At 43.4% G+C, this 27,388-nt stretch overlaps 1 protein-coding gene across 1 annotated transcript in view; it reads left to right on the top strand.

The window, feature by feature from the left end:
• Nucleotides 1-23,064, top strand: part of LOC147430754 (fluoride export protein 1-like) — a 99,100-nt gene extending 76,036 nt beyond the window's left edge. The window contains exons 5-8 of the mRNA XM_086493318.1: nucleotides 21,843-21,938; nucleotides 22,022-22,214; nucleotides 22,298-22,713; nucleotides 22,799-23,064. Coding sequence (XP_086349444.1) covers nucleotides 21,843-21,938; nucleotides 22,022-22,214; nucleotides 22,298-22,713; nucleotides 22,799-23,023 — 930 coding nt within the window. The 3' untranslated portion in view covers nucleotides 23,024-23,064. The remainder of the gene's footprint in view (nucleotides 1-21,842; nucleotides 21,939-22,021; nucleotides 22,215-22,297; nucleotides 22,714-22,798) is intronic.
• Nucleotides 23,065-27,388: the final 4,324 nt, after the last annotated feature.

Below are 27,388 nucleotides of genomic sequence, written 5' to 3'. Positions count from 1 at the left end.
CCAGCAGGAGAGGAAGCGCTAGCAGAAGAAGAGGAAGAGAGAGAGAGCTCACGTTTTTGGGGAAAACTCAATAAGTGAGTTTTGGGTTTTCCCACTTTTATTATAAGTGACCTTTAAAAAATGTGTCCAGGTTCATATTGTATAAAAGGGGTTATTTAGGCCTTTAACCCAACAACCTCCCACTTAAAGGCATAAATGACGCCTTTAAGTTAACCAACTCCCACCATCTGTATGCAATGCTCATGTTAAGCCTTAGCAAGACTCTTGGTGAGAACATCTGCAAGGTTATTCTGTGTATGGATCTTAGTCAAGCTGACTAGACCATCCTCCAATACTTGTCGCATGAAGTGGTACCGCACGCACATCTATGTGTTTGGTACGCACATGAAACATGGCATTTTTGGCTAAATAGACAGCACTCTGGCTATCACAACCCCACACGGGTGTATGAGCAGGCATGCCAAGTTCTTTTGCAAGTCTGCTCAACCAAATGGCCTCTTTTGAAGCCTCTGTGGCTGAAATATATTCAGCCTCAGTAGTACTCAATTCCACAATCTTTTGCAATCTAGAACACCATGAAACAACACCTCCCGCAAGAGAAAATACATAGCCACTTGTGGATTTCCGTGTATCCACATCACCAGCCATGTCAGAGTCACAAAATCCCTTCAACTCCATTGGTCCTTTACCATAGCAGAGGCATTTGTTTTTAGTCCCTTTCAAGTACCTCATAATGGACTTCACTGCATCCCAATGTAACCTGCCTGGATTAGCCATAAACCGGCTAACAACTCCCACTGCATGGGCTATGTCAGGCCTAGTAGCAACCATAGCATGCATAAGTGAACCACAAGCTGAAGCATAAGGCACACTTTGCATGTCATTGGCTTCTTCCTTTGACTTGGGACAATCATCCTTGGAAATTTTAACATATGGCTGTAATGGCACACCGAGAGGCTTTGCTTCAGCCATGTTAAATCTGTCCAGCACCTTTTCAATGTACTTTTCTTGCGACAAATACAATAGGTGCTTGTCTCTTTGCCGTGTAACACGCACTCCAAGTATATGTTCAACTGCCCCAAGGTCTTTCATTGAAAACGCAGATTTCAGCTGCCCTTTAAGAGCATCTACAGTGCTTCTTTTCTTTGCATCTATCAACATTTCGTCTACATAGAGCACAAGAATGATCGGGCTGCCATCCTCATCACGTTTGGTATACAAACAATGGTCTGCATGGCTTCTTTTGTAACCATGTTTAAGCATGAAGTGATCAAACTTCTTGTACCACTCTCTACATGATTGTTTCAGCCCATACAAGCTTCTATTGAGCATACATACCAAATGTTCCTTTCCAGGGATGACAAACCCTTGCTTCATGTAAAGCTCTTCTTCCACATCACCATGCAAGAAAGCGGTATGTACATCCATTTGGTCCATTTCCAAATCAAGAGCAGCCACAATGGCAAACAATACACGCAAAGTGGTCATCTTCACAACAGGAGAGAACACTTCCTGAAAGTCTATGCCCTTGGTTTGAACATATCCCTTTGCCACAAGCCTTGCCTTATACTTGGGTTTTGCATCAACAGTTTTGATTTTATACACCCATTTGTTAGGAATAGCCTTCCTTCCTTTGGGCAATTCAACCAAATCCCAAGTATGATTAGCATGCAAAGCTTTAATCTCTTCCTGCATAGCAAGCTCCCACTTGTCGCTGTGCTCACATGTCTTTGCCTCTTTATACGTAAGAGGCTCTCCCTCATCTGTCAACATAATGTAATGCAAAGAGGGGTCATATCGACTCACAGGCCGTCTTTGACGAGTAGACCGCCTCACCCAATGATCCACATTATCCGGCAATGGGTTTACATCAGGTGGCACTACAAAATCATCAACAATGGGCTGCTGTACATCATTTCAACACCGTTTTTAGCATTGTTTCTTGGCTGCAAATGCCCTTCAGGAGCCTCAATTTGCTATCCAACATCATCTAACTCAAACACCATTGGATCATCTACATTTTCAGCCATTTGTGGTGCATCCTGAGTATCAAAAATAGGCCTAACAGGTGGCTTGTCATGCTGAAATTTCACCCTTTTATGGTCATGCTTTGAGGCACAATTGTTTTGAAGCAGCCTTGCCTCATTAAAAACAACATCCCGGCTGCGCACAACCCTATTGAGCTGAGGTAACCAAATCCTGTAACCCATTTCGCCTTCTTCGCCATATCCCATGAAGAGGCCTTTAATGGACTTCGCATCTAGTTTACTCCTCAACTCAGGTCTAACATGCACAAAAGCTTTGCAACCAAAAATGCGTAAGTGATTATATGAAGCAGGCTTGCCAGACCAAACCTCTTCAGGGATGTCACCTTTCAAAGACATGTGAGGGGATCGATTGCATATATGCACTGCAGTTTTCAAAGCTTCTCCCCAAAATCCATGAGAGAGATTAGCTGTGGACAGCATGCATCTCACCCTCTCACAAAGTGTCCTATTGAATCTTTCAGCCACACCATTAGAAGAGGGGCTGTATGGTACAGTAAGCTCCCTCTTAATGCCCAAATTCTCACAAAACTTATTAAATTCAGCACTTGTGTACTCCCCCCCATTGTCTGTACGCAAGCATTTTAGCTTTCTACCTGTTTGGGTGGTCACAAATGCATGAAATCTCTTAAACGCAGCAAAGGCTTCATCCTTAGACTTAAGCAAATAAACCCAAATTTTCCTAGAATGATCGTCAACAAAGGAGACAAAATAACATGCACCACCCATAGACTTAGTAGGCATGCTACATACATCGGAATGTACAAGATCAAGCACACAAGATTTACAAGAGACACCAGAGTAATAAGAACGCTTTACTTGCTTGCCATATTGACATTCATTACAAAAGTCAAGCTTTGTGCCTTTACCATCAAGCTTGTTCAAAGTACAAAGCTTAGAAAGGCCCTTTTGGCTCATATGGCCAAGCCTCTTGTGCCACAACTCCATGTGAGTTAATTTCAACCAATGCAATAAACTTGTCCAACACGGCCTTTCCATGCATGCAGTAAAGTGTCCCTTTCTTTGTGCCCTTTACTATCAGCCTTGAGGCTTTAGTCATTTTCCATGACCCTCTCTCAAACAAGATGCTGTAACCATGCATATCCATCTGACCAACAGAAAGCAAACTCTTCTTGATTCCCGGCACATATCGAATATCATGCAAGACAAGCTCATTTGTGCCATCTATGGAGAGATGCACAGTGCCAATACCCTCAATGGAACATGCATGATTGTTTCCAAGGTATACATGGCCTCGCTTGCCCGCATCAAAAGTAGAGAAACACTCCTTGATAGGAGTCACATGAAATGAAGCACCGGAATCAACAATCCAAGTCTGGGACAATGCATCATTGACAGTCAACAAAGCATCGATAAGATCACTCTTGGTGATCTGCATGTCCTATGAATGAACATTAAGAGAGGCATCATAGTCATAAGCATCATCATCTGACAAAGTGGCACACAAGATGTCCTCTACGTCTGACAGCTCCTCAATCACGACACTAGAAGCCACATTGGCCTTCCCTTTGTCCTTTGAGCTATCCTGTGCGTCTGCCTTGACTTCCTTCTTCTCTTTCTTTTTGTCTCCGCCATTCCTTTTCCTTTCTAACTCAGCTTTATAGTACCTGCAATCGGGCTTCTTGTGACCTTTCCTGCCACATTGATAGCAAGTCACATCACCCTTGCCTTTGCTTGCATTTTCCCTTTCTTTACTCTTACTCTTACTCCTTTGTGCATAAGCATTCTTCTTTTCTGTCCTGCCTCTAACCATGTTGGCAGAGCTGCCTCTCTCTCCACTTGCTTTCCTCCTGATTTCTTCATTCAAGATAGAACCCCTAACACCATCAAAGGTCAAATTGGGGTTATTGGACAACGAAACCACCAAAGTTTCCCATGACTCAGGTAAGGTCATAAGCAAGAAGATAGCTTTCAGCTTATCATCAAAAGGGGGCCAGCCAGAATCCTGTAACTGCGACAAAGTACCTGTGAACAATGACAAGTGCTCTGCCGTGCTCTTGGACTCATCTAGTTGCATGCCAACAAGTTTTCGCATCAAGTGCACCTGGTTGACAGGCGTTGTATTTTCATACATTCCCTTTAACTTCTCCAACACATCAAAAGCAGTCGTGAGACCTTTCACATCAATGACGGTTTCATCTGTCATGGCCATTTTAATGTATGTAACGGCCTTCCTGTTCATGCTAACCCATGCTTCATCTGTCATATTCTGTGGCTTCACTTGTTCAAGTGTCCCTTCGCAATCCTTAAGAAATAGGATTCCTTGAATCCTGTCTTTCCAAAGATCAAAACCTGTACCATCGAACCTCCTAATCTCGAAGAGGTTCTTCACATCCGAAGAAGATGAGGCCATAGTTGCACGAAATAAGAGGGATAATACGCTGAATCTTTGGGCAAAATGCGCAAAAATCGGAGTATAGCCTCACAGAGATGTGCACTACAGCTCCAAATGGTCGTAGGAGCAATTTAGGGCAAAATAGGACGATTTGGGCACAAAATTCAATTTCTGAAATTTATGCGCAGGAAATTTTAGCGAGTGAATTTGTGCTCGAAAACAACGAATTTAGTTGTTTTTAGCCTCAAAAGACATATATAAGGCTAATACACAGCCTTTAGAAGCATGTAAGCGCAAAAGCCCCAATTTGTAGCATCAAAATTGCATGAAATTGAGCCACAAATGGTCATACATCGACAAAATTTGTCAAATGTGCGTAGATTGCATCAATTTGCACTTTCCCGAATGTAATCGCACCACAAAAACACTTGCAAAAACTTGCGTAAATCTGAAATTTACTTAAAACACCTGTTTTAGGGCTTGTTTTTCGGCAATTTCAGGGTTTTCGGGTAGCAGGGACGTAGCAAAAGTATTCCCACATCTTAATACATCATTTGCAAAACCTGTATTTTCGCTGTCATAACCTGTAATTTCCTGTTTTTGACTTAATTTCAGCCTGTTTTAGGTCAATTTGGGTTGCTGGGAGCTCTGTGGTGTCCGGTGAGGAGTCCTTTGGCAACGAAATTGCAAAATCTCGCGATAAAGTTGACCTTCTTGGCTGAAATTCAGCGTTTGCAGGTTTGGGGACAAACCCTTATCTGGCTCTGATACCAGTTGATGAGCGCGCGGCGGTGTGTGCAAGTGAAAGAGCACACAAGGAAGTGCAGTGTGTGCAGAGAGGGGAGGCGAAGGCCAGCAGGAGAGGAAGCGCTAGCAGAAGAAGAGGGAGAGAGAGAGAGCTCACGTTTTTGGGGAAAACTCAATAAGTGAGTTTTGGGTTTTCCCACTTTTATTATAAGTGACCTTTAAAAAATGTGTCCAGGTTCATATTGAACTTGGACAAAGTATAAAAATGTACAAAAAGGGGTTATTTAGGTCTTTAACCCAACAGTCGTGGTATTTATTCAATACTATGCATGATGGAGCTAATGGTTATATTGTCTTGTGGGTGGTCTATACCTTGCACTTTCCTTCAAGGGTGAATCTAGTCTTAACCAGGATTCATCTAGGTATATGTTTTGTGAACTGTTGCTAAATGAACTATTTTCTTATTTTTCTGAGTAATTTTTTTTTCTATCAAATTATGATATTTAAATGTGTGAACTTGAACAGTAAGGTTAGGAACTGTAGATCTACAAGAATTATTAAAAGCCATAAGGAACGAACAACTCTGATGTGTCATATGATGGGTGACATTCAACATCGCGAAGGGTTTGTACCATTAGTTCGGTAAAAAAGACCGGGAAGCGGATATTCTTGATGTGTCACGTGATGGGTGATGGGAGCATCGAATAGAGACTATTCTGTTTGTCGGACAAGAAATCGAACTGGAAAAGGAATATACGTAAAGACGCAAGCACAAGAATAAAGATGAATTCTGAGAAGATTTTCTATAAAAAGCGGAATTTTTTAAGGGTTTTTCATGAAGAGCAGACGCTCTCCCGCCAAGAATCAGTGTTTACATTGCATCTGTGCTTGAGAACTGAATCCAGGGATCCTAGAATGTGATTGCATAGCATAAATTTTCAGCTCATTGAGTTTTATGGAGTTTTGTCGAGGTTCACACTTTTTCTAAAGAAGTGACCGGCCGTCCACTTAACTAAAGCACGAGTTTATAAAAAAAACACCAGCGATCTTCTATACGGCTACAAAAACAATCAGCACAAAACTTTCTCTCCCCTCTCTCTAGAGTCTAGCTGCCAGCGCCAGCTTCGCCAACCCTCTCTCTCTCTCTCTCTCTCTCTCTCTCTCTCTCTCTCTCTCTCTCTCTCTCTCTCTCTCTCTCTCTCTCTCTCTCTCTCTCTCTCTCTCTCTCTCTCTGCTATCTTGGCTGGGTTTGGACTGGCTATTACTGCCGGTCCTTAGAGCCTATAAAAGCAACTCGCCCCTGAAACCAGCCTGTAGGGTGGTAGACTTTAGCTTTCACCCGATCATTACTTTAGCATTACAACACAAAGGAACTTCACGAATAAACCTGTGAGTGGGAATTACACTTCAAACAAACCACGGCTTGGCAGCTAGAGTGCTTCCACGTAGACAACGACACCCTGTTGGCCCCAAAGATTGGCGCCCCTCTCGGTATTTCTTTATTCTTATTACACTTGAGAAAAACCTGTAAACTTCTACAAGGTGTCCCACTTTTATTGGGTTGAAATTCCCCTACTCTAACCTGATTTTGGTAGCATAACCACAGTAGAAGTCTCCACGGAAAGTACACAGTGACTTTCCACGCACTTTAGAGCAGTTTACAAAACCTGGCGAGAAATTACAGCATGCTGAATTCTCTTTTTTTGGCTTCCAAAATGCACCAAAACATGTGTTCGGTGATTTCCTAGCTTCCGCGAAGCTCCTGGGACCTATAGGCATCCATATTGACTGTCACAAGACGGGCACCACGTGCCAATAGAAAGAGCAGACTAAGCAGGCTTTTAACACTTCAATAACTGAAAGAGAGAGACCACACGCGACATGGAGTGGCGGAATTCCACCCCAGAGAGTATTGGCCCCAAACCTTGGCGCCCCTTTCAGTATTTCTTTATATTGCATCAACTCAATACAAGCCGGTACTCCAGACTTTGCACCTTCTCCAGGAAGCATGCCAGAGAATGAGCCCTAACCTCATATTTAAAGGCCCTTGGCCTGAAAAGCAATTTCAGTAAAAAGCCTTTAAAACTCAAAAGCTTCTGGTCCAAAAAGCAATGCCAAAAGCTGCCAACGTAATTTACAGAAATCCGTACAGCCTGCCACGTCATCAGCTAGCGCAAAACGCGGAAATTCGTACAGCCTGCCACGTCATCTTGCCAGCGTAATTTTCGGAAATATGCCACGTCATCAGTTTTTGCGTGTGTGTGTACAGGTCCAAAAAGCAATGCCAAAAGCTGTCAGCGTAATTTACAAAAATCCGTACAGCCTGCCACGTCATCAACTAGCGCAAAACGCGGAAATTCGTACAGCCTGCCACGTCATCCTGCCAGCGCAATTTTCGAAAATATGCCACGTCATCAATTTTTGCGTGTGCGTGTACAAGTCCTGTTTTATTTTAATCTTTGTCACTTGGTGCCCCATCGGATGGGGTCCCCATAAGTTGGCAAGACTTCTTCTGTTACTTGTTCTTCTTAGGGTTTAGGTCCCTTGGCCGACATCTACAAGTTGGCTCCATTCTTTAGGCTTTGACACGTCAGTAGTTTGTTACATATCCCCTTCTTGAAAGAGAGTAATCGTCCGCGATTACATCATATCTGCAAAACAACTCAAGTTAGCTCAAAAAAATTTCCAAGGGACAATCAGTTTGCTCTTTTTATTAAGGAGTTAGCTTCTCCTTTCTGCTCTTTTAATCAAGAAGTTAGCTTCTCCTTTCTTTTGTTTTGATCAAGGAGTTAGTTTCTCCTTTTTGCTCTTTTGATCAAGGAGTTAGCTTCTCCTTTCTTCCAAATCGGAACTCTTGATATTCCGGCGTAGTAACTTAGCCATCACACCCAGACCGTACTGATCTTCCACGGGTATCTTGATGCACTAAAAAAATTACATACCCATGCAATCTCATCCAATTAGGAGTATTCAATAATTGGCACATCACAATGCAACACAAATGATTACATATGCATGTTACAAGACATAGAAACATAAAGCCGCCGATGAACACCCCCCCCGCAAATAACCATCCAGGTCCGGGCCATGCGCTGTCCAACGACTCCCTCATCACTCCTCCCGCAAATAACCTAAAAAGGTCCGGGCCATGAGATATAGAGGCCTTTTACAACCAAATGCCCCCCAGACCGCAGCCTGCGTTGTTTGGAGGTGCTGAGAGTAACCACTGCTAAGACTTCTTAATACTCCTCCCGCATAACCATCCAGGTCCGGGCCATGAGTAACAACAACAATACTCCCCCCGTAAATAACCACAAGGGTCTGGGCCATGAGTAAAAACAACACGTTTCAATCATTCAATACTCCCCCCGCAAATAATCACAAGGGTCCGGGCCATGAGTATGAACCATAGTTACCCGGAACAGAAACAGGGAACGGGAACGGGAACGGGAGAGTCCACAACGGGACGGGAACGGGGAGGAGGAGGGGGGGGCGGAACGGGAACGGGGTTGGAACGGTCCACCTAAAGTAAATATTGAATTATCTCCATTCAGCTTAGTCTCAAATAAACTCCTAAACAACCCCAAAACTGCCCCCTAACCTGCCCTCAAACTGCACCAAATATGTTCCCCGAACAGCCCTAAATTTGTCCCCAAATGCCCACTTTTTTTCCCCCAAATGCCTACTTTTGTCCGTTCCGCCCCACGTTTCGCCGTTCCACCTCCTGTTCAGCCCATTTCGGAACACCGTTCCGGTTACACCTTGTTCCGGAACGGCGTTCCGTTCCCATCTCCGTTTCGGGAACGGGACTCGTCCAGAACGCCGTTTCAGAACGTTTGGGCTGTGTTCCCCCCGTTCCCTGTTACAGTGGTATGAACAAGCATTCTCAAACATCATTTCTCACTACTCCACCCAAGAGTAAAATCACCAATCATTGAAACCAGTATTAAAATCAGAGTCAAACAATTCAAATCAGCACCAAGACAGGTTCAAAACAGATACCATCCATTTCAAACAAATTCCAAACAGGATCACCAAACAAGATCAAACAGAACTCAAACTTAAAAAGCAATCTTGACATCAGTCGAGCTTGAAAAGTCGACTGACTTTCCATCCTGAAACCTGCACCAAAAATTAGGGTTAGGTTTCTTCCATAAGATCATAGCCGAGCACAGCATGGTCCATCAGCTCTTTGACAAACAGTGTTTCTTTGGCGGCGATGGTAGTCCCAAGATAGCAATCACACTGGATCTCCTGCTCGTGAAAAAATATCGAGAAATTTCAAGTTGTAATCTGCTAGGGTTTCCGTGGCAAGAATTTCAGGCTACCCCACTCTGCCGGAAAATGCACTCCGAAGGAAGATGTCAGAAACCATATTACTTCGGGCAATTTTTTTCTTGAAATCTTGCCAAGTACTTGGAGTATGCTGCTTGGTAGCTATCAACATCTGCATGGCATTGCGTCTAAGAAAAACAGTGACTCGAAATAAATCTTGGATCCTTCTTGTGCAAGTGATCTTAATGGCTTATGCCCTGTAAGACATGAGCAGTGAAGACGGGAGCGCGCCCGATGCGCGATGAAGTAAGGGTGGGAGTCGCTAATAAGTCCTGGTTGGAGGGCGAAGATACCTCAAATAAAATTTCCAAGAAGATTCCAATAGCTCTGTCTCCTCTTTTGTAGGACTGGTATGCTTTCAGAAAAACACAGGCCTGATGCTCTGATACCACTGTCACAAGACGGGCACCACGTGCCAATAGAAAAGAGCAGACTAAACAGACTTTTAACACTTGAATAACAACTGAACTGAAAGAGAGAGATGACACGCGACACGGAGTGGCAGAATTCCACCCCAGAGAGTATTGGCCCCGAACCTTGGCGCCCCGTTCGGTATTTCTTTATATTGCATCAACTCAGTGCAAGTCGGTACTCCAGACTCTGCACCCTTTCCAGGAAGCATGCCAGAGAATGAGCCATAACCTCATAATTAAAGGCCCTTGGCCTGAAAAGCAGTTACGGTAAAAAGCCTTTAAAACTCAAAAGCTTCTGGTCCAAAAAGCAATGCCAAAAGCTATCAGCGTAATTTACAAAAATCCATACAGCCTGCCACGTCATCAGCTAGCGTAAAACGCGGAAATCCGTACAGCCTGCCACGTCATCATGCTAGTGTAATTTTCGGAAATCTGCCACGTCATCAGTTTTTGCGTGTGTGTACAGGTCCTGCTTTATTTTAATCTTTGTCACTTGGGGGCCCATTGGACGGGGTCCCCATAAGTTGGTAGGACTTCTTCTGTTACTTGTTCTTCTTAGGGTTTAGGCCCCTAGGCCGACATCTGCAAGTTGGCTCTATTCTTTAGGCTTTGACACGTTAGCAGTTTGTTACACTGGCCAAAACCCTAAACCTGCAAAAAATTACAGTAGGTTGTAATTCTCTGTTTTGCGCTTCATTCACGTGCCGATCGCTCGTGTGGTTAGCCCTCGAGCTCTCGCACCTGTAGGGTCACTTGCCACTTGAATTAGACGAGGTTCCTCGCGGGAATCTCTCTAAATTGTCGTGTACATGCACCCAACGCTTTCATGAGGCTCCCCTTGCATCACCTTGAAGTTTAGGTGCGAAACCCTAACTTGAATTAGACGAGATTCCTCGCAGGAAATCTCTCTAAATTGTCATGTACAAGCACCCAAGGCTTTCACAAGGCTCCCCTTGCATCACCTTGCAGTTTAGGTGCAAAACAATAAACCTGCAAAAAAACACAGCAGGCTGTAATTTTCTGTTGCGCATCATTTTGAGCAGAGCAAACACGTCTACGCGTCTGTCAAAAGCTCCCACACGCAATGGGACAGTTCCCTTGTAAATCGGACATGTTTTCATGCGAGAAAACTCTCCGTTTTTGCATAGTTCCATCGCGATGGAACTATGCGTATGTGAAGGGGATTAGCAATTAACTAATTGGGTAATAACTAATCCGGTTCCTGTACAAAAGGCTCTTGCCTTGGCAAACGCGCATAAAACCCTTGGAACTGTACATGGTCATCTGAGAAGCCCAACTAGTGGGGCATTACCATATGTGAGAGAGAGAGAGAGAGAGAGAGAGAGAGAGAGAGAGATGCGCGAGAGCAAATCATTGCGCTACATGAGACAAGGGAGAAGGCAAGCTTTCCATTAAAGCTATGATTACCTGCACCCACTACTCACACACATTGTGTAGCACTCTCATGAAGTCCAAAAATCAGCCCCCACTCAAAAATGGGTGCCCCCTCTTGGATGAGGCTTTTGGAAAAAGTCTGTTGGCCTGCATGCAGCTCCCCTTCTACCAAGTGTCCATTTGACTCCCTTTGGTTTGATTTCCTAGTACCCACCAACTTAAAAGTCGTGCCGAGGGGCCTAAATGACTTTGAACTGAGCCTAGCCAACCTTTTACTGCTCGGGTTTCGTTGCCCACTATCCCGACCGTCTCGTGGCAACCTGGCGATCTGCCCTTTCTGATTTCGGGTGAAACTCTCGGCCAAAGGCCGTTTCACACTAGCCATGCAATGTTCGGGCATTTGCGATTCTAACAAGAGGGTCCCAAAGATTAAATCAAAATCAAGGGAAAGAAACCAACAAATATATATAGTGGTTGTCACAGTCTCATGACATCCCACTCTCTGGGATATAGATTTTACTTGTGCTAGCTTGGAAAAGATTCTACCAGGAAGGAGACACAAGTGATCACGAGACTACGGAGCATAGAGGTCGTTTTTCCATGCAAGGAGCGACAGGTATCATTTGTGATTTCGCCATACAAATTGTTGTCTTGTGTTTGTGTGTTTACAGGTACGGAGAAGGAGCAAGGAGGCCTCGGCCTATGCTCAGAGATTTCGGGAACGGAATTGGGAATAGTCTGTAGAGCTTTATGCTCTGGGAGCAGACGAAAATAGATTTGAGAGCTCATTTCTTGGGAAATTCCGCATAGGAAGGAAATTGACCATTGAGTCGGAAGATTTAGAACGGAGGGGTCACTCTAGTTCTTGTCCTTGTAAAAAAGATTCTCCCTAATAAAGATTCTCTTTAAGGGGGGGGGGGACCAGCCCATCTTATCCCAGATATTGGGTCGATCTTCTCCTTCATCTCTTTTGAGTTGAAAGATTATTTATTTTCAGCTTGTTGATTATTCGTGTGCGCTTTCGATTGTGACAGTGGTATTAGAGCTCAGATTCCTCTCTTTCTTTGCAAAGGAGGACTATTTCGGGAAGGAACGAGAAGAACCATGATGAGCCAGGAAAGAACCTCTGAAGACGAACTTCAGCAAGTGCGAGCTCAACTCGCAGAATTGCAGCAACTTATTTCATTCCAAAAGGTTTTGGATGGAATCAAGAAGCCGCAAAGAACAGATGCATATGGGCATCAAGAAAATTATGCCCGTGGTAGCAACCTGCAGGAGGATGGTGCAGAAAGAGGTGCGGAAACGCACAAGGGATTTTTGGATCAGGACAAACGGCCTTCCAAGCACAAGGGCCAGGAAAAAGAACTTTCTCTGCTTAACGAAAGCAAGGATGTCTCTATCTCTTCTCCATCATACTCTTTTGACTATACTACTACATCTACTTCTCATACAATATCTAAATCTTCTCCCAAGAAAACTCCTACTACTTCCCTACGTATTACCAAAGAAAAGCCCCAGTTCAAGAAGGATAACCGCAGGCGTCACCGCAAGATGCGGGTTTTCAAATCCGCTGACAAGGATGTGGAGTTTGAACTTTAACAACAACACATGACGGAGAGATATCCCCAAGGCATTGTTTTTTATCAGGCAGTTTCAAGTTGCTTTTGCCAATGGGAAAAATCCAAGTTGCGTCATGTTGGGATGCATCTCAAGGAGATAGCAAGCAATTGGTGGTTAGCCTAAATTCTGGAAGATACACAAGCGAGAACGTGGGCTCAATTCAAAGCTGAATTTTATGAACAATTCTTCCGCTTGATTTTGAGAAGGACATTTGAAAGGAATGGGACTGGCTCGCCCAGAAGGAACATGAGAAAGTCACGGCTTATGTTGACAAGTTTTGGTTTGTTCTTCTGAAAGTTACGCCTTTCATGAAGATTTTCAACGAGGAAAATATGTAAAAGTTCGAAGCAGGCCTTCAACCATTGCTTCGGAAAAGCATGAAGGTGTACCCACACGACACCCTTCAGCAGATGATGGAATCGGCGATCATTGCCGAGGATCTACATTCCATTGGTACCCCCAGACGGATGGAACATAGCACGTACCGTGCAAGGCAAAGAGCAGTTTATGATGACCAAGGCAAAAAGCGTCCCCCAGAGGACTTGGATCAGCCTAAGAAGCCAGAGGGTACGGGCAAATGGCTCAAGTATCTCACATTGAACCAAGTATAGACCTTCAAAGAGCAAGGAAGGTTCCTATACTGTGGTGAGAGAGGACAAATGAAGCCCGACTTCCCTGCTCGGCAGCAACGGCAGGAACAAGCATCTTTGAAGAAAAGACAATCGAAGAAAGAACCCGCTCTACCGAGCTTGAATTCCATTCCTGATGTGCAAGGAAATACAGATGGCTCAACTTGGAACTCGAGTCACTTCCGGGTCGGCATTCGAGGGGTTGACCACCAATGCAACTCCCGTGCAAGGACAACTCAATCTTTGGATTGGTGAGTACAAGGACCACGAATGCTTTTTGATGGCCATCGAGGGATGTGATATCATCTTGGGTATGCCATGGTACTACCATATGCAACCGGTCCCAGATTATGTAGAAAAGACCCCCTCTTTTGAGCATAAGGCAAGAACATTAAAAAATTTTCATATGTCCATTAAAAAGGAAATAAAGAAGTGCGTTTCTGCTTACTTGATTTTCACTCAAGAAAGAGATAAAACTAATGTGGGTTCGCTCTCTAGTTTGGAAATTAAATGTTTTCAATTTCTCGAGAAGTATAAAGATTGTTTCACTGATACTCTGCCAGATAAGCTACCTCTAGAACGTTCGGGAGATCATCGCATTGATGTCATTCCGGGTAGCTCTCCTCCAAACCAACCCCCTTACAAGGATAATCTTGCTTAGCAAGAGGAAATTTTGAAGCAAATCAACGAGCTTCTGGAAAAAGGTTTAGTACGACCAAGTACTTAGCCTTACTGCTCTCCAATTCTACTGGTGTAGAAGAAAGACGGCACGTTTTGAATGTGCATAGATTACTGATCTCTAAACAAGATCACTGTCAAGAATCGCTTTCCGATCCCTCGGATTGATGATATTCTCGATAAGCTACCGGGTGCAAGCATCTTTAGTCCCATTGTCAAGAGTACAGAGGCAGTCTCTACCTAAGGGGAGTCGTTGAATAGCTTTCTTGCTTCTTCTATCCTAGTAGCAGCAATGGCAAACTCCTCCAGAGTGGCTTCAGGTCGAAGACTCTCTCAAAGTTTTTGCTGAGAAATCTTGGGGAGAGCCTTCTCCACCCACTTCTTGACCATGAATTCTCCTGGTTGCTGCTGAAGCTTGGCGATCAGAGACTTTGTTCTGGTCATGAGTTCTGCAAAAGTCTCATTTGACTGGAGCATTAGGTTTGCCAACTCATCCAGAACCTTCTCTTGGAAGTCACCTGGTCTGAAAGCTTCACAGAACTGCTACCTTAGTGTTGCTTAAGTAGTAAAGTGGTTCTCAGCAAACTGACTGTACCATTTATCTGCTAAGCCCTCCAAGGTTGACGGAAAGAGCACCAGGTAGGAATCTTCTGTTAAGGCCATGACCCCTACTACGAATCTCCTAGCGTGGTCGTCTGCATCCTCTTTGGAGAGTCCTCGGAAAGTCCGAAACTTTATCTTCACCTTAGCTTGAACGCTTGTGAGCTCCTCCATGGTTGCCTGCTCAAGAGCTTGTTGCTCAAGAGATTGCTGCAACACAGTAGGTGAGAATTGTATTGGGGAAGGTGACGTGGGAGGTGAAGAACCGGTTGAGGGAATGGAGGTAGATGTGTGGGAGGGTAGGGATAAAGGGTTGGTAGACTTCTACTCGGCACGAAAGGTTGACGCTTTCTGTTGTATTATTTTAGAGGGCTCAGTAGTGTGCTTTGTCGATCTTTAGACTGCCTTGTATGTGTCATGCAGTAGCAACAACCCCACCCAAGCTCTCGGCCCAGAGACCCTTTAACTAGCTGGATGGTCTAGACCCACTGGACCAGACTCGACTAGACCACTCTTCTAGATAGGGGCGAGAGAGACTAGACCAAGCAGGACTAGGGCAAAGCTGGACTAGGGCGAAGCTGGTCTAGACCAAGTTGGACTAGGGCGAAGCTGGTCTAGGGCGAAGATGGACTAGACCAAGTTCTAGACCAAGCTGGTCTAGGGCGAAACTGGTCTAGACAAAGCTGGTCTAGGGTGAAGATGGACTAGACCAAGTTGGACTAAAGCAAAGCTGGTCTAGACCAAGTTGGTCTAGAGCAAGTGGACCACACCAGCAAACTAGACAGGCAAAGGGCTCAACCGGCTAGTTCCTCAACCAAGTATGCTCAGTGAAGCGGAGTGAGACTCCAATTGAGGTCCCATCGGGCGTGCCAAAAATGAGGGCACTTTTAGCAGGGAAAGTGTGTCGTGCTCTCTAGAGTGGGTGCTCCTCATTTCCCTATGCAAGAAACCTCACTCCAACGGAAAGAAAACATCACACATCAATGGAACAATAACTCAAAGCACAACAACAGTTTCGACAAACTCATAGAACCATACATATTGGCAACACGCTCAACTCCAAGCCAAGGACTCAAGGGTACAATGGGGGTGTCGAGACTCAATCTGCAGGGAGGGTGCAGATGTGCGGTGCTCAACTCAAGACTCAAGACGCTAGACCATACAAATTGGATGATCATATGATATACCACCATAAAGAGCCACCAATGGCTAGCAAAATATCCCAATCCAGCTAAGCCTATCTCCAAAATGCGGTGGTGGTGATTTGGCCACAGTGTCCACTAGATCACCATCCGTATCACTGCCATGTGTCACTACCCAAGCGAGAGTTCGTCCAGTGTGAACTCTAGACCAACTATAACTAACTCTCATCTTGTGCCAGTGATAGTGTAGCCCTGCAGTTGACAAGTTCAAGAAGCAGTTTAAACCTTCATTTAGGCGAGGACAAGGACAGAAAAGGCACTTCTCTCGAAAATCTTTTGAAGAAAGCAAAGTTCTAAGAGAAGCCAAGAAATGCTACATTTTATGAATAGGAGGAGCATTTTGCAAATGAATGTCCACACAGTCACAGGATAAGGATGACAAATCGGAGCATAAAGGAAAGAAGCCAAAGCCCAGTGCGTTCCTTGTCCTAGATTTGGTCGATGATCAGCCAAACATAGATGCCACGAAATTTTGCCGAGCTTGGGGCAAAGCTAGGGACCAAAAGCCACAGATTTTTTTTGCTTGTTGAGGTCGCACGAACCCAAGTTCGCTTGGGCGTGTCGATTCCTAATCGTGTTTTTGAAGAGTGACAGGAATCCCAGGAAAGAAGGGCTTGTCCAGCCTCCCCTTGTGCCTCTTTTCACTCATTGAGAGCGGACCGTGCACCTAGCGGCCGGCCAATCGACATGAGGTGGGAGAAAGCAACCTTGGTGTGAGCGCAAGGCCGCCAAGGGGTGCGCCCGCGGAAAAGAGAAGAACTCGGGTGAAGAGAAGATCCTTCTCGAACACAGATTGCAAGCTAAAGAAGAACCTCAAGACCCCCAAGAACCCAAGTTCCTCGTGAACCCAAGACCCACAAGAACCCAAGTTCCTCATGAACTTAAGAACTCAAGATCACAAGAACCCACAAGAACCCACGACTTCAGAATGGTCATCACTCGAAGCGGAATGGATACTTTGCTTGGAGGTGATGAGCATGAGAGAGGCGAAGAAGAATTTTCCCCACAAGGAGGTTTTTCCAACCCTCCTACGCCAAGGATTGCACTAACTCCTAGGGAGCTTTCGACAAGATGATGATGGACAGTAAGCTAGGAAGCGACGTAAGAATGGCAGCCATAGAACGTAAATACGAAGAACGAATGGCAGCCATATCACGTGAACACGAAAAAAGATTGGCAGCCATCGAGCGTAAGTACGAGCAAGCACGCTTGGAAGCCAAAGAAAGACGAGCCGAATTTGATCACGAGAACAAAGCAAGAAAAGAGGAGAGCGACCAACACATGAAAGAGTTCTTGCGACTCTTTTCAATTGTGTAGGCGAAGTTTGAGCAGAATCAAGAGAAGGAGACTCTCTCAGTCTCGTCTTCTCCAAAGCATGACACACAGGATTTGCATGATGATAAGCATGATGAATTGCATGATAATGATACGCATGATGATTTGAATGACAATGACAAGCATGATGATTTGCATGATGATCAAGATGTGATTTCTCACAAGCATGATGATTTGCATGAAGATGATGTGATTGTTCACAAAGATGATGTGTTAGTTGATACTTCCTCTAGTGAAGGCTGAAGCTAACCTCATTGCAGAGACGATCAATCACGAAGAACCGATCTTGGCTCTCGAGTCGAGGTCCACAGAACCCCACAAGAAGATTCAATAGATCCGGAAGAACCGATCTTGGCTCTCGAGCCTAGGTCCAAAGAACCCTCACTGGAAGTACTATGTGTTCGAATGATTAGTCAGCACGTAGTGTTCGAGTATTTCATTCGTGATCGTTTCCTGCATTTTAGTCAGCGTCTTTATGTGATCCCTTTTCCTAGGCATGACATATTGTACGTTGAGCACGTTTCACTCATGAATGAGCACGAATGTATGCAGATTGTTCATGAAAAGCTGAAAAGTATGTATGTAAGGAAGTCACATTCCATGTCTCTTCCTTGGCATGACACACTCATAGAGAGAGCACAAGAAAGATTGAACATCAAGCATAGGCATTTCCATTGTGTTTTGCCACGGTTGATTGATATAGATCAACATGACAAGATTCGATCTCATTGTTTGCGTGTGTGTGGTGAACGGTTTGGCACTCCGTCTCTTTGTTCATCTACATTGCATGCACAGTCCTTGGGAAGACAAGGTTTTTTCAGTCACTTTACATGGAATAGGTATGTTCATGGTTTTGTGTTGGAAGTGGTTTCAGGAATTTTCAGCCATGGAGATTCTTGAAGAAGGAAGAAGCATGACTCTAGACGAAGTTCAAACATCACTTGGGCTGCACCTTACATTGGACCTACGTCCGTAGAAGAAGTGGAAGCATTGAAGGAGACTCAGAAGACTTTGTGTCGCTTTTCGGCACAGCCCAAAGAAGTAAGCATTGCAGACCTTTATGAAGTTCAAGTACCGCGCGACCCACACATCAAAGTAGGCCGGCGAAGAGTCCCTTCCAAGATTCCGGATACTATTGGTGATCTCCCTCGACGCCATATAGTTCGGTACCAGTACCTTACTTTCAAAAGATGGTAAAGTGTCACGTGACACATCCAACCCTATGTGTCCGTGGACAAGCTACAACATGACAAGGGTTCAGTCAGTCTAGAATAGGGAGTGATCTGGCACTTTTGTGAGTCTGTTCGCAGACCGTGCATGTTCAGACACTTAGATTAGATGCATATCCTCTGGTTGCACACAACATGACCATCAGATTCCAGTCAGATCCCATTAGTAGCATTTTTCCCTATTTTTGACATTTTTCACTTATTACTTTTAGTGACTTTTGTTGGAAAGTAGGTAGGGCAATTTTGCTAAGTTTGTATAAATAGAAACCTAGCGCTAGCACTTTCTGGCAGACGAGGCAGTATGAACTCAGTTCAACAGGCACCTTCTCAGCAGGACCCCAGCAGGCTAGCGTTTTCTGCATCAGCAGTGCATCAGCAGGAGATCCTAGCGTTTTCAGTTCCTGATCAGCCTTTGCGTTTTTGTTCAGCAGATCAGCCTCGGCTACCACAAGACAGCAAGAGCCTTAGCGTTTTTGCAGCAGAAGACCATTTCAGCCTAGCGTTTTGCAGATTCACCACGACGGAACATCAAGAAACACCAGCGTTTTCAGTTTTCAGCCTTTAGCACTCGCAGAAGAACCCCCAAACCTCGCAGATCTCACCTTCCCGCAGCAGTTCCTCGCCAGGTGGTCAGATCCCACAAGGTTTACAATTTCAGCCCGGAAAACGCAGATTTCAGCATCTGCGTTTTCAGCGTCATTGCCACATTGTCGTCATCGACATCATCACCGACGTAGAGTAAAAATTCAGTAGATAAAGATTTGCAGATTTCAGTCCTTAGCATTTTCAGATTTCAGCCTGTCTCGTCGTTGTCCTCATTGTTCGACAACATCGTCGGCAAATCCAAGCATTGTAGAGATTTGTGCAATCATAAGTAGACCGCTCTCGCCATAGAGAGTGGGGCCTTCGGAGGAGGGTTTTACGTCTCTGGTGTCGTATTCTCTTCTCTATCTCTCAGTCTCATGCACCTTCATTCACAGTGTCCATTCACTTTGTTTATGTCCATTGCACTCTCATTAAGAACGGAAGGCTCTCCCTTTCATAAGAACAAAAGGAACCTTGAGCACAGTTCGGAGCACTCATCTTGAGCAAAGTTCAACATTCACTTCCGCTACACCTTACATAAAGCCCCACTAGTTCGGCTCCTCAGATGACTGTGTACAGCCTTGTGGCTTTTATGCATGTTTGCCAAGGCAAGAGCATTCTCAATAGGAATTGGATTAGCCAATTGCTAATCTCTCACTGGTACGCACAGTTCCATCTCGATAGATTGCAAAACAGGAGAGTTTTCTCGCGTCCAAATCAGAAGGGGGGTGTCCCATTGTGTGCGGGAGCTCTTGAGACACTCATAGACGTTTTTGCTCCGCTCAAAACAATCAAAACAGAGAATTTCAACTAGGTGTGTTTATTTGCAGGTTTAGGGTTTCGCACCTAAACTCCAAGATAACACCTAGGAAGCTTTGGGAACCCTTGGGGTGGTTATACAGGAGTTTGGGCACTTGTCAGTGACCAAAACAAGAAATTATAGCACGCTGAAATTTAGTCACATCTCATTGGAATGCTTCTAAAATGCAAGATATTCTTCCTAGACTTGTACTTTCGACGTACAAAGATTTTGGCGCCGTTATGCTACCGAAATTGGGTCAAAAACCTGCAATTTCAGTCCTTGACCAGTTTGGACAGCTTGGTGGGAGCTTGGTCTAAGTGTTTGAATTGTATGTTCTCAATCGAATTGGCCTCGGTCTTCCGTGTGCGTAGTGACAATCTAGTTGCTGGACGCATCTGTCTTCTCTCTTCTTCTCAATCCTCTGTGTGAAATTAATAGGTAATTGAATCAATACTGTCTTCTACTGTGTACTGGCCGGTTTCAAAATGTACTCTAAGGACAAACTTTACCCAAACACACACACTGACGTGCACGCGCGCAAACCCCCCCCCCCCCCCCCCCCCCCGAGAGCAAGCCATCAAAATACAACAAAACAAATGTACCACGCAAAAAAACCTTGCATTACTCACACATATAGAACGCACATACGAACACACCCACACAAAGAAAAGCAAGGACTAACAAGAAACAAGCAAAACACGGAAACTGGAAAGAGACTAAACCCAAGATATGGTGCACACCAAAGAAATTGGCAATACCAACATAGGGAAGAAACGCCTAAACAATTGTTAAGATGTCTGCAGCACCAAGAGGAGGAATTGCTGGTCCAGGAAGCAAGGTCTACCAAGAGTGATCCCAATGGGCTCCATATTGGTGACGGTGAAGTGGTGCCGTGAGATTGGAGGGCAAGGGCATGGTTCAGCACAAAGCCAAGAGAGGAGGCGAGTGCGAATCTGGCTCTGCACAGGCCAGCAAGTAGTGCGAGGTCAAGACCAGCAGAGGGCAGCGCTGCAGGGCGGAAGACGGCGCAATGCTGGAAGCTGCAGAACTGGGGTTGGGCAAGGAAGACGAAGCGTGGGGCATGTTGTGGCGGGCGGAATGGCAAACAACAGCTGCGGCAAGTTGCTGGTGCTGGGCCGCGGTGGCGAAAGTTGCCTTGAAGTGGAGGCTGTGCTAATGTGCAGGCTGCTCTAACGTGCGGGCTAGGTTTCGCCACAAATGGCAGATTTAGGGTTTCGCTTGCATCCAGGGGCGGCGCCACAATCGGTAGGTTAAGGTTCGCGCCATGATACTCTCTCTCTCTCTCTCTCTCTCTCTCTCTCTCTCTCTCTCTCTCTCACACACACACACACACACACACACCCCACATACGCACATTTTTTAAATTGGTAAAACTAAATTTCCATTGATTACAATAATGTACAGGACATGGCACTCAAGATGGGTGAAGCCACGTGAGAAAGCTAGACACATTCATAGAAAACCTGAAATTGCTGAAGTGAGAGGTTAATTACATTTCTTGGATCTTGTCAGTGGCTACCTTTTTTGAGGGTTTTGGTTGAACTTGCGTTTCATGTGACAGACAAATTAAATATTGATCTAGACGTAAGCCTTGGCGTGTTGCGCTGCTAAAGATGTTTGGTTTCAGTTGACAAGACTCAACTCCATTACTGAACCAGACACAGACCTCTGCTTGTGACGGATAGATCTTTGTATCATGTATTTTGCATGAGATTACTGGTTCGATAGACTTTATGATTAGGCAAATTTTGTTCATGCGCATAAAAATTTTCTTTATAGATCTTCACAACAAAAGCTTTGTCCCTGATATAGTCTCTTGGGAATGAATATTGTTGTTGCTAAACTTGCAGGTTCTTATCCGATATGGCTCGGAAGTTCTCTTTGATGATGTATTGTCTGTCACGCATGAGTCAAGTATTGTATACAGAGACCTGCCAGCTAATATGGTGAGTTTGAATTGTTACTTCAATTTTAATGAATGATTTGCTTCTTGGTTTGTGAGTTAGACATGGTTTATATTTCATGACAGGTAGGCTCATTTTTTATGGGATGGGTTGGAATTGTATTCAAGGAGCACATTCGCGTATTTTCAGAACCTTTAGCGCTTGGGCTTTCAACAGGACTCATGGGAAGTATCACGACATATGCGGGATGGAATCAGAAAATGGTTGTACTTCTCACCAGTGGCAATGTCGCGGCATCTCTTGCAGGCCTGCTTCTAGGTAAGAATCCATAGGAAGGAGTTTTTCACGAGTATCACTTGGTACAAGCTTTTCACATCTATGTACTTGATCTTTTGTTGTAGGCATGTGTGCAGCGATTATCTCTCTTCTTGCGGGTATTGACTCAGCAAAGGCCTCACAATTAATTATTGCCAGGAGTCATCCTGAAAAGCTCATTCTTGCTCAAGAGATTTCCAACAAGAAAATGTCAGTTAGCTTTCATCATGGGATACTGAGGTCAATGGTAGTTGCATTTGCAGCATTTTGCTTATGGGGAGCAGCTTTAAGCTTGCTTGTTGGTGGTCGTAGCTCGCAAAAGCTACGCATCTTGTGGTTTGCATGCTTGGTAGCACCTGTAGGTGTTTGGATGAGATGGCATTTGGCACGTTTTAATGGTAAGGGCGTTTGTGGGAAGGTGAAGTGGCTACCACTAGGAACCCTTTTGGCAAACCTCATAGGAGCTACTTTGGCGGCTATTCTCGCGCTTCTACAGTTTGTGGTAATGCATCTTTCAGTTTCTTTCCAAGTAGTTTGATTTCTCTTTCTAAGAGCTAACCAACCTTCTGCTTGTGTTTTTCTTGCAGAAAACTAATGATACTGCTGTCTTGCTTCTTGGAGGCCTCCAATTAGGCTTCATAGGATGCTTGAGCACTGTCTCAACGTTTGTTGCAGAAGTCTATACAATGTATGTGGGTCGCAAGAAATCAAAAGCTTATATGTACACTTTCCTAACCTTGATTTTAGGTTTATTTTTGTGTATATTCATATATTCGATCCCATCATGGACTCTAGATTATGTGAAATGGTAGTCCATCGGTGAAAATGATTAAGCTATATGCTTTTCTCTTGAGGTCCCTTGGGATTGTTCTAGCAATGTTAAAACTTCTCATGTGTGTGCGCGCGCGCTCGTGTGTGTGAATAAGAAGAGGAAACTGGAATAACCTTTCTATCACCCAATTGTGGTAGATTGGTTATCCAGTTCCCTCGAGTAGTAGATCTTGAGTTCAAGACTCGTCGGATAGATCTATGAGGTCTCTTGTGATTGTTCCTACGATGATAAAACTTTGCACTTCTCTTGTAGTTATGCTTCAAGCCCTCCAGTAAAATCTCGCATTGGCCATCATATAACTCATCATTAAGTCAATAGCAACTCATGTTATGGATGTACTCTTCAGCATCCATATCTTTTATCATATCATATTGTTGTAACCCCTTAAAGGCTAAAATATTACAAAAGTTTCTCTATTTGGTAAAATTAAGCAGGGATTGTGGCACCATTCCTTGCTACCTATACTCTCTTAAGGTTATCAGGAGCATATGTTAATTGTGTGGCTCTCCTCTCTTGTACCAAGAGCTTAAATCAAATGGTCTCATTGGCATCATCCTCTGTTTGCTTATATTTTTCATCACTTGTTTGATTATTTATAAAGAAATTATCTTTGCAAAAGCTGCCCATGCCCCTATAAGCTCTTCATTGCCAAGAACTCCATGATTTTGTCTTGAATGATAGGTCCTTGTTCAATATACTTAGATACAAAATGTTGCATTTATGAATGAAAAGTCATGGCAACTTTCCTTCTTTGTTTCTTTGCTATTTATATCCTATCATACCAAACTCAATGTTCAAATTTCCATTTAATGTAGATTCCTTTAGCACGAGCTAGATATCATTCTATTAAAGTGGCTTCCATGGTCATTAAATCTATAGATTTACTCGAGGTTTAAGTTGAGTGCAAACTTTGGTGATTTTGACATCCTCAATGCAATCAAGTTGACTTAAAATCCTCAACGCAATTATGTTGACTTAAAATCTTATCAATAAAAGTAAACTTGCTCGGCTTCAAGGATCACATGCATTTGTTTAAATGCTACCTTTCCTCACGGGGTCTTCACACTAGGATGGGTGTAGTGTGGCAGGTATTCTTTAGGATTGACATGGTGCTTGGAGGGAGAAGATTCTATAACCAAACCAATCTAGTGTGCACACAAATTACTAGATAGTGTTGTTTGAAGCAGATTTGGAAAGCCTAGAACCTTTGGATCTTTGAGAGAGACTTTGTGATAGCTAAATTCATTGATATCATGTGCGAGAGCATTGAGCTTATGTATTTAATAGGCCAAGAGTAGGGACACTACATAAGATGAAGAATTGGAAACATGCCTTGAGTTGCACTGAGTGCACGGGTGGTGTCCTCTAGGGAAAAACAAATCGTTTTTCTTTGGTGGGAGCTATTGGATAAGGAAAAAACAGGGTATTTTTCTTATGATGTATACATCCCCTTTTAAAGATGTCGCCTAAGGGTGCATTTTGTGCAAAAAATTGACTTCTTATTACAAAACCTTCCAAAGACCCCAAACATGTTAAAATGCTTGTTTTCTTGTCAAATCCTTGTATTTTTTTCCCGAGGGTAACTTTTTCTTGGGTTTCTAGTTTCTGTGTAGTTTACTTGCCTTTTGGACTTGGTGGTAAGGATATACATAATTGTAGTGGCTTTATGCCCTTTTTTCTAGTTTTATGCCTTCGGTTGATGTTCATGCCACCTACAGCTTTTCTTTTGTGGCATGTGGTTTGGTTTGACTAATGAAGCCTTCGAGCGCGAGAGAAGAAAATAGTAAGAAAGGTGGGTAAAACTTGTGAAGGCTCTATGAAAGGAAGGGTAGCCTTGACTTGTAGTTTAAAGAAGACATGCTTGTAACCTTGATATTAGGTGCTACTAGCTGTTTTGCTATACTTACCCCCCTCCATGTTTGATTTCATGAGCACATATTTATGTTGAATGGTAGTCTTGAAGTGGAAATGTAAATACTTTAGGCAATACAAGGGCTTATATGTGTAGCTAGCATATTCTTTGTTGGCCTAACAATGTGTTTTCATGTATATCAACATTATCTTGTATCATCGGCTCATAATCCAAGTAACAAGGCTATATGTATATCTATAATGTTTTTATCCATGGAGGAAAAAATATTCTCTTATCACTTAAAAGTTGTTCATTCTACAAAATGATGGAACAATGCCCGCTCAAGCCATCCTACTTTTTGTAGAAGATGCAAAAAAAAAGACAATCAATATGCCAACGAGTAATAGGCTTAGTGGTGCAAGCATTGTAATTTAATTTCTTGCTATTCTAACGTCTATTCCTACTTTTGTTGGAGTAAAAGAAGGAAAGTGTATTATTTGTGGTGGCTAATCCCCTTGAAATAGGACATTTTGATGTCCTACTAAGGGAATTCTTTGATCACCAAGACCTAGTAGGGGACCATAAGCAAACACCATTTAAACACAATTCTATGGTTCTAACCTACCATCATCGATCTCATAAAAGGAACTTGGTCCACAACTTGGTATAGTGTGCAAGAACCCTTGTAAAATTAAGAATTTGATTGGTACAAAGAAGATGGTCTTAAATCAACCACTAGAAGAGGACCATTGAAAGCATAATCTTTGGGTGATGTATCATTTCAGAAACAAAAAGCAACTCGATTGTTTCACACTTAAAACAACCCTCCAAGTGAAATTTCATCTTTACATGGCAAGCAAAAGAGCCTTTTTAAGTACATCCAAATGGAGCCCTCTCTCTCTGTCTCTCTCTCTCTCTCTCTCTCTCTCTCTCTCTCTCTCTCTCTCTCTCTCTCTCTCTCTCTCTCTCTCTCTCTCTCTCTTAAATTAGAAGAGGAAACTAGAATAAAATTTCTTGAGGTCAATATCTATCGCATATATCTTCAAGGTCTCTTGGGATCATTCCTAGGATGCTGATATTCTCTTCTCGCACACGCGTTTGTGTGTGTGTGTGTGTGTGTGTGTGTGTGTGTGTGTGAGAGAGAGAGAGAGAGAGAGAGAGAGAGAGAGAGAGAGAGAGAGAGAGAGAGAGAGAGAAAAGAACCTATATAAAATGAAACACACATAGTAGTAGGTTGGTAATATAATACTTTGCTTTCAAGGATTGGTATAAAAAATACATTAAGAATATGAAGACTTTGAGATCCACAAAGGTGGCTTACGGCCTAAAATAACTTTATATTTTTTGGGGCTATGGATTCTACCTTCGACCCTATACTTTGATGAAAGCTTTGAACCTAAACTTTGTCAAAAAATTCAAGTGAATTATATCCTAAATATTGTGGCTATTTAAAATACTCAAGTGAATTGGTGATATGGTCTAAAAACTTTGAACCTAAGTTTACTTGAATTTTTGATATCCATAAGCTTTGAACCTAAACTTTCTGAATGTTTTGGCACACGTAAAAATATGTCTTCTCCTACTATGAAGGTTACTTGGTGACGTTACTCATCAACGTACTTTTTATGTCTATGTTGTGCTTATCGAACATTTTGACAAAAAATATTTAGCAGATCCATATGATCTTGGATAAAGTCCTCAACTTGTTGAATTTTCTCAGGAGCCAACCCCACCGTAACTGATGATCTAAGTTGAAAATCGTACGTAAGCATGAAAGGACTAAAGCATTTTGTAACATGCTTAGCACTATTATAAGCAAACTCTAAAAAAGGGAGATAATCTTTCGAATTGGATCGCTTCTTGTTGCTAACGTATGCTTGTAGCATATCCTCTAGCACTTAGTTAACTAGTTTGTTCTACCCATCTGTCTCTAAAAAATCTGCAGTACTGCTGTTAAGTTGTTATCCAAGCGTTATCTCTCTAGAAGTGACTGTTAAACTCGGATTGCGATGTTGTTGTGGGCAATTTATATAACTTGTATAGATGTTAAAAAATAGTTTGGCTAACTCTAAAGTTCTAGTTGACCCCTCTACTAAGTAGTCAGTACACTGATGCTCCACCTCAATAGCCTCAAACTGACTCATTTTGTAAGACGGTTTACTAATGGGTTTAGTACATGCAACCACCTCTATGCCATGCTGCACTAAACACATCATTGGTAACCTAGGAGATAAATCTTCAGGGAATACTTCTTTGTATTCCCATAAAAGTTCATTCAATTGTTTAGCAACGTTTTTTTGGTATTATGACAAAGAAGTAGCAACAGAAGGAGAAGAAGTAGAATGCGGCATTGAAGAGTGCATTGAACGTGTCATTGGTAACCTAGGAGGTGAATACTTCTTTGTATTCCATTAAAAAGTTCATTCAATTGGTTAGCAACGTTTTCTTGGTTTTATGACAAAGAAGTAGCAAGAGAAGGAGAAGAAGTAGAAT

Source organism: Adiantum capillus-veneris, chromosome 21, assembly GCF_014529385.1.
Source record: "Adiantum capillus-veneris isolate H3 chromosome 21, ASM1452938v2, whole genome shotgun sequence".
NCBI classification, from domain to species: Eukaryota; Viridiplantae; Streptophyta; class Polypodiopsida; order Polypodiales; family Pteridaceae; genus Adiantum; species Adiantum capillus-veneris.
This window is presented reverse-complemented; position numbering and strand designations above follow the sequence as displayed.